This window comes from Brassica rapa, chromosome A05 (assembly GCF_000309985.2).
Source record: "Brassica rapa cultivar Chiifu-401-42 chromosome A05, CAAS_Brap_v3.01, whole genome shotgun sequence".
NCBI lineage: Eukaryota > Viridiplantae > Streptophyta > Magnoliopsida > Brassicales > Brassicaceae > Brassica > Brassica rapa.
Window position 1 is genome coordinate 5335035 of NC_024799.2, and position 10321 is coordinate 5345355.

Sequence of the window (10321 nt, forward strand, 5' to 3'; positions counted from 1 at the left end):
CTATGTCTCATCCTTAAAATTGAGATAACTCTTGACCAATTGATTTATGCAATGTCATTTACATAAAGCACGTACTCTCCAAAAAAAAACCAACGCAATCCTAACTTGAAACTGCTCTTTTGCCAAAGCATGTAAGCATTGTTCTATCTACTGAACAATGTTTACGAAGATACAGAAGAAAAAAAAGATTTACCACCTTCATCTTAGGAAGAAACTAAAAGACACAACTGCTAAGGATCAATGCCCACGTTCAATTGTAGATACATATCCTCTCCTAGAGGCCTTGTTCTGTCCTTTAGTGTTTCCATCTCAGTTTGAATGGTTATTGATCAAACCGTGCAAGGAGATCAAGGAGGGAGACTTCACTAGCTGGCTTTGGGGCCATGTCAGTTTCAGTAGGATTGTCATTGTTTCCTCTATCCTTTTCCGAGTCATCTTCGATTAGTCTTGGCCTCAGTAGCTTCCTTTTCTTGTCCTGAGGAAGTGAATCTTCGAGGCTCTCTTTACACTCTTGAGTTGGATTGCTCTTTTCGGCTTGGCTACGACGCTTAAAGTCGATGAATGGTTGCTTATGTTCCACCCCTTCTTCACAATCAGACATATCATCAGGACTAGTCCCGGTAAAAGGAATCATCGCACCATTGTCAAGTGCCTCTTTTGAATGATTCTTTTCCTTTTTCTTCTTGGGTTTAACAAACCTTACAGGATCAGCTGTATCTGGTCTTTTTTGCTCCATCAGATGTTTTTGACATTCGTTTAGAAACGCCATTACCTCATTGACTGGTTCAGCGACCGGAGAAGAATCCTTTTCAGCATCAGGTTCTTTTGGAGGCATAACAAGCCTACTAAAGACACTTTTTCTGGCTCTCTTTCTTTCAGGTTCAGCAGGACTAACACCATCTTTCATTCGATTCACCCTATTGTCAGAGTCAAAAGCCTCACTGCCAAACTCTTCATGTTGTTGATGATCTTGAACTTTGTTCTGAGCTCTGTTCTCTTGATACAAATCAACTCCATCCCCTGGCTCTGAAGGATAAGCAAAAGAAGGGTAAATCCTGGGATCCCTTGCCGCCCTATCGTCCGAATAAGAAGCATGACCTCCAAGTTCTTCTTGGTGTTGATATGCTGCAATTTTATAGTTGACTTCCTCGTTAGGAGACAAATCTGTCGACAAAGGATAAGCAAAGGAAGGGTAGATGCTGTGGCTGGGGTAAGACGGCCTCTCAGAGTTCATCATCATGTTCTCCGTGGCATCTTCAGAAGCTAGAAAACCAGGAAGCTGAGAATGACCAAGATGACCATATCTAGATTCATATTCAGAACAAGATGCTCCAGCCATGCCAGTGCTAGTTTGGTATTGAGGATGTTCAGTCGGCATTGGAATGTAGTAGTCCGGTTCTTCATCAATATCATGCCTAGAGCTTTCCATCGCTGCACCTCCCATGATCCCAGGATTACAAGGGTCATAGTGTTCTGTGTTTGTTCCATAGGCTGATTCTGGAGGTACTGAGCTTTGAGCAGGAACCGCTGAATCTTCTTCAAAAGTAGGGTGTTCCTCGTGGTTACTTTCATGTGTGAAGCCATCTCTTTCATGGTACTCGGTTTCAAGCCAGCCACCTGCGGGGTGACTCAAGTTCTTTGGGACTCTTCGACCATTAGCTAGCGAATAATCAGAGTCATCATATGTCCTAGAGCTAGTTTTCATGCTAGGGTCATATCTATCCTCCAACCCACGCGATTTGGGATCACCCAGTCTCCTAAAAACCCCAGACGCATCTCGGGAGTAGTCACTCTCTTCTTTTTTGACGCGACTATCAGATTCATCCCTAAACCCATAGTTTTTTGATAACCTACGACCACGAGCATCTCCTGCAGATGTAACTCTTAAGGGAAGCTTACGGTCAACATCTCCCTCAGTTTCTTCTGCACGACGATCCCTAAAACCGCGACCACCATCTGCATTTCCCAACCTACTTTCTAGTTTTCTAGTGGACAATGATCTCTCTAACTTCTTCAAGCTAAACAACTTCAACAGCCTTTGAACCTACAAATAACATTTTCAAACCACAATCCGAATAATTTAACCAAACACAGATAAGTGGAGACAAAACCATAAAGATTAACCAATGCTTAGATTTACCGTAGAATAGTCAACCACACACCTGTGACTTTGAGAGTCCAAAGTTGAACTTTTTCGCCGTAAAGTAATTATCACTAATCGCATGACGAAAATCCATCTCACCAAGTGGCCTACAACGCCACTTTTCAGTAAACTTAACCTAAGCAAATGGGACCACAAACACACAATATTAGTATATAACCAAAACATACTCATGGTGAAACCCAAGTATGTACCTGAGCAGGAAACTGTTTCCCAGTAGAGCAGAAAGCACCAGGCTCAATGTTGATCGCACCATCAGAACAAGCCTGAAACACACCATGCAGCTCCCTACTCTCGAACTCAAACAAAAACAAAAACATCCCAGCTTTGACATGTTTCACAAAACCGGCTTGACCCATCGGCAAACCGAAAAGCTCTCTACGAAGGCATTCCCTTCTGGTGGAGCTGTTGGACATGAAGATGGCCCCGTGCTCAGGGAACTCTCCAGAAGCGCCGTTGGACTCCTCCAGAAACTTCCTCCTCCTATACTTCGCCATTGCTGTAGCAGAAAAAAAAACTAAAAAATAATATTAACAACAGACTAATTTTCTACATTCACAGTAAAAAATCACGAGACGTGTAGAGGCAAAAACAGTAGGTAGATAAATACAAAAAAAAAAAAAAAATCCAGAATCAAACAATCATTCAAACATTAGAAACTAACACCACAAAGAGAAAATAAAGTTAGTGTGACGCAATTGAACACTCAAACTCTCACCTAACTCTCTCTCTCTCTCAAGCTTATCACTGTTAATCAAAACAATCACGCAGATACAAAGATGCTTTAGCAGTAAAACCAAACAATAACACTAGAGGACTAATGCTCCTCCATGTAGAGAGCTAATACAGTAGAGAGATTGAGAATCGATGGCCAAAGTAAACAAACGAGAAGACGATATAGTTAGTTACGTAACGAACATTCACACATAATCAAACAATCAAGTTACTACGAACGATGACGCGATGAAAATGATTACAGAGAGAATCGAAGCAATGTTAGCAATGGCGGTGAAGATTAAGACCTGGATTGAGAGAGAAATCACGGCTTCGAGTTTTCCTAAAAAAAAAAAGGAAACAACAACAAACATGCAAAAACAACCATAAACGAGTCGATTGGAATCAAAAATCGAAAGTAAGACGATGAGAAATCGCGGCTAGGGTTTTTATACTTTTTTTGGGGGGGGGGGGAGTGTCGCCGGAAGAGAGGGGGAACCAAGCGGCGAGAGGGGGAGAGAATCGGAGCGAGGAGGCGATATGAAAAGTAACGCAAATATCGAGAGAGAGAGAGTTCTGTTTACGGTATGGGGGGGGGTGTCTCTTTGTTTTCTTTCGGCTATTTATAAATATTCCGGATATTGCATTAACAAAATCTTCGTAGCCTGTTGTTGCGTGTTGGCCCAAAAGCTTCTTTTTTTATGACCCTTAGGATTTTTTTTTGTTAAAATTTAAAAATAAATAAATAACTGGATATCATAGGAAATAAATATAAAATATTGTTTACCAAAAAAATTAAAATAGTGAATGGTAGGTAACTCATATATTAAGATATAAATATAAATAATACTCGTATAAGAAAATATCACAAAAGCTCTTAATATTTTTGGCACGAAAAGCAACTTTCAATCTACCAAATAACACAGGGAAATATCAAAGTTGGTGAGTCATGACATCCCTGTCAATCTTTTTTGACTGTTTGCTGCAAATTGACTTTAATTGACACTGAAAACATGTGGTTAAATAATTGATTTTTAACAAATTTGTTTTTAAGTTTGACGTAGTTTCCAAAATCCATAATCTTTTCCAAATTTTGATTTTAGAAAACAACACTGAAGATATTTTAACATACAACAACACTTCCAAAAAATCACTATTTTCATTCTTCTATCAGACTTATTCAATCTTTTTGTTTTGAATAACTTAATTTTAATATTTCAAAAGTTTTTTATATATTATTTAAAAAAATATGATCTTAATATAATTGATTTGTTCCAGAAAGAAAATGACTTTTATTACACATCTCAAAAACTATAGGGTAGAAAAACCGTATTTCTTTTACCAAATAAAACCTCTATAGTAAAAAAAATAAAACCTCTATAGTAACTGTATTTTCCAAATAAGTTAAGCAAGGCGACAAATGAAGATGAAAGTGAAAACCTTTACGAGTCCTGAGCCTCTACTTAACGGATACTCTCATCCTTGCGACTTATTATCTATCCTCCATGAACAACAGCTGAAGAAGGAGAAGAGTGTGACTATCCAATATCGCAGAGAACAATATATATCAATATATACAACAGCACTATTCCAAAGCTCACCACATCTCTCTGGTCATGTAAGAACCCACTCTCACTCTCTCTCACGCTGGTTTCTGAGATTGTGCCGGTTAATCTTATCTACTTTGAAGTTCCCTACATCCCTCTGAGTGTTTGGTTTCCCGGTTTAGAAAAATGAGTAAACAAAGCTCTCAGCTGGACTTTTGATTGGCAGGTTGGTAGCTGGAAACGCTTTGAATTGCCTTTTCATTGACACCAGTAGCTTCCAGAGATATTTGAGGTTTGGAGTGACGCATTTCAATGGTGGTGGGGTTGTGAAAAGCTGTAGAAAGGAGGGGTTTGTCATAGATGAACGCGGGAAGTTAAAAAGATTCAACAAGAAGAAACTCTCCAGGAGAAGATGTAAGGCTCCACATCATCAAGACAGTTCCTTATGATGCTCTATAAGATTTGAATGTTTGTCTTTTCAATGTAAGGTGGCTCTTTGAGAGGGAGAGGATGGAAGTATGGATCCGGTTTCGTCGATGGGATTTTTCCTGTTCTGAGTCCCATTGCTCAAAAGATTCTGAGCTTCATTCAAAGAGAAACTGATCCTGAGAAAGTAGCTGATGTCCTTGGAACTCTTCCTTCTACGCATGCCTCTTGGGATGATCTAATCAACGTTGCTGTGCAGCTTCGTTTGAACAAGAAATGGGATCCCATTGTCCTGGTTAGCTTTCTTGGAGCCGTTTCAGTTTATGTGCTGTCAAACTTTGTTTTAAATGGCTAAAGCTAACATTCTTGTGTTAGGTGTGTGAGTGGATATTAAGGAGGAGCTCCTTTCAGCCTGATGTGATCTGCTTCAATTTGCTTATAGATGCTTACGGACAGAAGCTCAGGTACAAGGAGGCAGAGTTACTCTATGTACAGCTTCTTGAGTCCCGCTGCGTGCCTACGGAAGACACATACGCTCTTCTTGTGAAAGCATACTGTTTGGCCGGGCTTATAGAGAAAGCTGAAGCTGTTCTAATTGAAATGCAAAAGCATCATGTCACTCCAAGTATGGTTTCTGCACCTTCATAAAGAGATAGAAGTTTTTATTTGAATCTCTTTTTGAAGTCTAGGCATGTTTAGACCTTTTATACAAATTCTTAGAGGGTAACACTTGTTTGTAAAAAGGTCTTTTTTCTTTGAATTAAATTTAACATTCAATTCAATTCAAAAAAAAAAATGTTCAACTTGACTTGAGAGATTACAGACAAAGATGTTGTGTTGTTGTGTAGGTGCTACTGTATACAATGCATACATTGAAGGATTAACAAAGAGGAAAGGAAACACTGAAGAAGCAATCGATGTTTTCCAGAGGATGAAGCGGGAACGGTGCAAACCAACCACTGAGACATACAACTTGATGATAAATTTATACGGAAAGGTTTTAGCTTTCATCTGAACATAGTGTTTTTTTTTGGGAGATGCCATGTTCATGTTCATTGGGTTTTGTTGTCAGGCAAGCAAATCATACATGTCTTGGAAACTGTTTTGTGAAATGAGAAGTCACCAGTGTAAACCGAACATCTGCACATACACAGCGCTAGTGAACGCATTTGCTAGAGAAGGTCTTTGCCAGAAAGCTGAGGAAGTTTTTGAGCAGCTGCAAGAAGATGGGCTTGAGCCTGATGTATATGTCTATAACGCTCTCATGGAAGCATACAGGTGATTAGTTATTAACCTTATATTAGTATATTACCCTCCCAAGAAAATCATAAGAAACTTAAATGTAACATCCTTAAAATCATGAGACAGTCGTGCAGGTTATCCTTATGGTGCTGCTGAGATTTTTTCGTTAATGCAACATATGGGATGTGAACCAGACAGAGCATCCTACAACATCATGGTCGATGCTTATGGTAGAGCAGGTCTTCACTCAGGTAACACACAGTAAACATTAAGAGTCAGTACTGCATACATTCTCTGTTTTGATTAGGCAAGGGAGTTTGGTGTCCCATTCGGACTCGGTTCAGTTAATTCAGATTTTCGGTATAATGTTCATAAGTTTCATTCGGGTTTTACTAATTTTCGGTCAGGTTTGATTCGGTTCCTTCCGAGTTTGAAACTATCGGTTATAATCAATGTATGAAATTGTATTAAAACCTTTTTTAACTTAAAAGTTTGACCAAAAATACTCAAAATATATAAATTATTCAAAAATCTAATTATAAACTAGATAAACTACCTAAATTAACTAATAGCATGCAAAATAATAAATAAAACAAACTACAAAAATCTTTAAAACACTTTTAAAATATTTAAATTAACTAGGCATAAAAAATTAACATAGTTAACTAATTTTGGATATTTTTGGATCCTAATTCAGATTTCAATTCGAATTGTACACGAAAGCGAAAGAACCTAGTTCTTATGTCCCATTCATATATTTTTTAATAACGGTTCAGATCGGATTTTGGTTTTTTCAGTTCGGGTTAAAGTCCTGATTTCGGTTTCAGTTGATATAACTGTGTGTGTTTGAAAACCAGATGCAGAAGCTGTGTTCGAACAAATGAAGAAACTCGGCATATCACCAACGATGAAATCCCACATGCTGCTTCTATCAGCTTACTCCAGAGCCAGAGACGTGACAAAATGCGAAGCCATCGTGAAAGAGATGAGCGAAAACGGAGTAGAGCCAGACACATTCGTGCTAAACAGCATGCTCAACTTGTACGGCCGGTTAGGACAATTCACCAAGATGGAAAAGATCCTAGCCGAGATGATGCAGAACGGTCCTTGCAAGGCGGATATAAGCACGTACAACATCTTGATCAACGTCTATGGCAAAGCCGGGTACTTGGAGAGAGTCGAGGAGCTTTTCGATGAGGTCAAGGAGAGGAAGCTGAGACCAGACGTTGTGACGTGGACCTCGAGGATGGGTGGTTACTCGAGGAAGAAGCTGTATGTGAAGTGTGTGGAGATATTTGAGGAGATGATTGATTCGGGTTGTGTGCCAGATGGAGGAACAGCTAAGGTGCTTCTTAAGGCTTGTGCTAGTGAGGAGCAAGTGGAACAGGTTACTGAAGTGATTAGGACAATGCATAAGAATGTGTCTGTGAGTTCTCTTGCCCCAAAGTTAGTGGCTAAGTCCTTAACTGTGTCTACTTAATAAAGTTTCGATCTTTATGTACATTATTCATGTTATAATATATGGTCTAGTGTCATAATCGCATAATGATTCAGAAAGTGATATTTATATGAATAAAGGTTTGGTTTTTATAACTAAAAAAGCAAACCCACCAAACCCTTTTGTCGTATTGATAAGCTGTTCGGTGAGTGCACTCTCTCTATCTCTCTCTGGTGTTGTGTCGGCGTTTTCTCGATCGCTACGAAAAAGATGGCTGCTAGGTTTTTGTGGGCTTCTAGGGCTGCTTCTCATCTAAGGATCTCCGTTGCCCAACGAGGGTTTGCTTCCGGTGATTCTCAGTTTCTTGATTCGTTTCTCTTTGTTTGATGTTTGGTTTCTCTCTGACTCTCTGTGATAATCGAATCTGAGATTGTTACTTATAGAAATGATGGGTTTTTGGTTGTTGTTGATATCTGATCGGATTATAAGAGAAAGTCGGAGGCTTTATGTTTGTATTTGTTCGTATCAAATCACAAATGTTTGCATTTGAATACTCGAGGCTCTGTTAATAATGAGTATTAAATGTGTTCAGACACTTGGGTTGTTGTGTGATGTTCATGTTGTTTGCAGTTTCTCACGTTTTGAATTGAAGTTACTAATGTGTTTGCCTGAAAGAAATCTCCATGATCTTTGTTGTTTGATTCTGTTGGGATGTTGGATCCAAAACTCTCTTTTGTTCTGTTGTGTTTGTGTAGTGGTATTGAAGGATTTGAAGTATGCTGATTCACATGAATGGGTGAAGATTGATGGGAATAAAGCAACGTTTGGTATAACGGATCACGCTCAAGACCACTTGGGTGATGTGGTCTATGTTGAGCTGCCTGATTTGGGACGTTCGGTGTCACAAGGTGAGAGCTTCGGAGCAGTTGAAAGTGTGAAAGCAACTAGTGATATCAACTCTCCCGTCTCTGGTAAGGTGGTTGAAGTCAATGAGGTGCTGACCGAGTCCCCTGGATTGGTGAGTCCTCTTTTTGAAAATCAAGCATTAGCACAGCTTCACTAGCAACCAATATAGATTTGATTCATTGACTGACATGTTGCTTATGTTGCTGATATGATTTTGTTTGAACTGACAGGTGAACACGAGCCCATATGAAGAAGGATGGATCATAAAGGTGGAGCTGAGTGATGCAGGCGAGGTGGAGAAGCTGATGGATTCAGACAAGTACTCTAAGTTCTGTGAAGAAGAGGACGCCAAGCACTGATCTTTTTCTTCAGGAAGCTTCCACTGCAACAAGGATTGTGTTACACAAAATTTCGATATATGTAGATGGATGAATTGAGATAATTCCGAAGATTTGGATCTTTGCTTCTCTTTTTAAGTATTGTTTTGAATAATAATGGTAGAGAATAATAAGCTTTTGGCATTTACAATTTGATTTGATCTTTCATGGAGTTAACACATATTTGTTTCTCATTTGGCCTCTTTATGTTTTTTTTTCCAATCTCTGCATCTGGGATCTCTAAGTGATAGAATTGATTCTTGAAAAGGTTTCTGATTAATACTGATTCGCCTTGGCATGGCTATTAATATCAAGGGACGAATGGCTCAGATGAAGAAGGATCCATAGGCAATAATATATACTTTTTTTTTGATCAAAAGGCAATAATATATACTAAGATTTATATCTCTCAAGAAGTGTGGATACAGGATTCGGACTAACAAAGAAGAATCTAATGAAAAATTTATCACACGAATTAGGTAGAAATATATCAATCATACCAACCGCATGGAACTGTTTTCTTGTTCTTGTCTGGTTCAGGAATAAACCTCAAAAGTACTGTGAAAGGAAACAAAATCTTGTGTGGTGTAGTAATGATACTGTGCACGCACAGTGAGGAAAAGATTTGGGAATGATTGTTGCTTATTGTGGAAGCCAAGCACTCAAAATTGGCCGACAAAGCTACGGAGATGTACCTTGTAATACAAGATTCTTGCCCTGTCAACCCTAATAATAATTATTATTATACAAATACAGTACTTTCTTGCTTCATATCGAATTTTAAGTATTTCTTTTATTTTAAATTATCTTATCATTTGTTCTTTGTCATGTCTTCCACTAATAATATATCTCGGAATCATGATTCATGAGGAAGAGCTGGAGAGAGCTGGAGAGGGTGGGTATTTTTTTACCACAGGTATATTATGATTTACCTTACTACCTAAAGTGGGAAATATAAGAACTCTAATCTCTAAATCCATATGTTGAATCATTCAACCACTGGAGCTTCATAAGCTACTACTATGTGTAGACTTGAAAAAAAAGATTGTATATATTTTTTTTTTCCAGTCAAAGTTTATTTAATAAAGGCCCAAGGCCCATCACGATTACAAGGCCCACATCTATTACGGCCCACTAAAAACCACTAAAAAACCGCAAGCCCAAGAACGGCCCTAGGCCCAAGAGAGCAAATGATGTCGGCCGCATTCCTTCGCGAACCGCCACATCACCTCTGCCTCGACTATCACCGGAGAACCACCCACCGGTTCACCGAACCACACCGGAGCTCTTCGACTCCACACCTTCTTCACCGCGACCGCCTACCCTCCCAAATGCGCCTAATCTCGGAGAGAATCAATCGTGACCGAGATCTCATCCGCCATAGTTCAATACAGGGCCAAGGAAGGGGCTTCGCTCAACCATCGACCTTCCATCAGAGAGCTTCCATCGTCCTCCGACGAGAACTCAGCCAACAAACCCAAGCCAACTTCACATAACTAGTGACAAACAC

At 39.2% G+C, this 10321-nt stretch overlaps 3 protein-coding genes across 6 annotated transcripts; 2 read left to right on the forward strand and 1 right to left on the reverse strand.

Moving 5' to 3' along the window:
- Nucleotides 1-19: 19 nt before the first annotated feature.
- Nucleotides 20-3481, reverse strand: LOC103867387. 4 transcript variants are annotated; one of them, XM_033291316.1, is made up of 5 exons: nt 3331-3480; nt 3184-3218; nt 2356-2660; nt 2163-2279; nt 20-2044 (listed from the first exon to the last, which is right to left on the reverse strand). In XM_033291316.1, the coding sequence occupies exons 3-5, from the start codon at nt 2656-2658 to the stop codon at nt 323-325; spliced, it is 2142 nt and encodes a 713-aa protein (XP_033147207.1). In that variant the 5' UTR covers nt 2659-2660; nt 3184-3218; nt 3331-3480; the 3' UTR covers nt 20-322. The 4 variants fall into 4 exon arrangements, with proteins under 4 accessions (XP_033147207.1, XP_009143699.1, XP_033147208.1 ...); XM_009145451.3 differs by having other exon boundaries at nt 3184-3481; XM_033291317.1 differs by lacking the exon at nt 3184-3218.
- Nucleotides 3482-4225: 744 nt separating this feature from the next.
- LOC103867389 (pentatricopeptide repeat-containing protein At2g35130) lies at nt 4226-7683 on the forward strand. Its single transcript, XM_009145453.3, has 8 exons — nt 4226-4493; nt 4649-4836; nt 4911-5143; nt 5224-5473; nt 5697-5845; nt 5921-6126; nt 6217-6341; nt 6948-7683. Coding segments are annotated over exons 1-8 (1776 nt in total). The 5' UTR covers nt 4226-4491; the 3' UTR covers nt 7571-7683.
- On the forward strand, nt 7643-9005 carry LOC103867390 (glycine cleavage system H protein 2, mitochondrial). Its single transcript, XM_009145454.2, has 3 exons — nt 7643-7877; nt 8284-8546; nt 8665-9005. Exons 1-3 carry the CDS (start codon nt 7799-7801, stop codon nt 8791-8793), a joined length of 471 nt encoding a protein of 156 aa, XP_009143702.1. The 5' UTR covers nt 7643-7798; the 3' UTR covers nt 8794-9005.
- The last annotated feature ends 1316 nt before the right edge of the window (nt 9006-10321 follow it).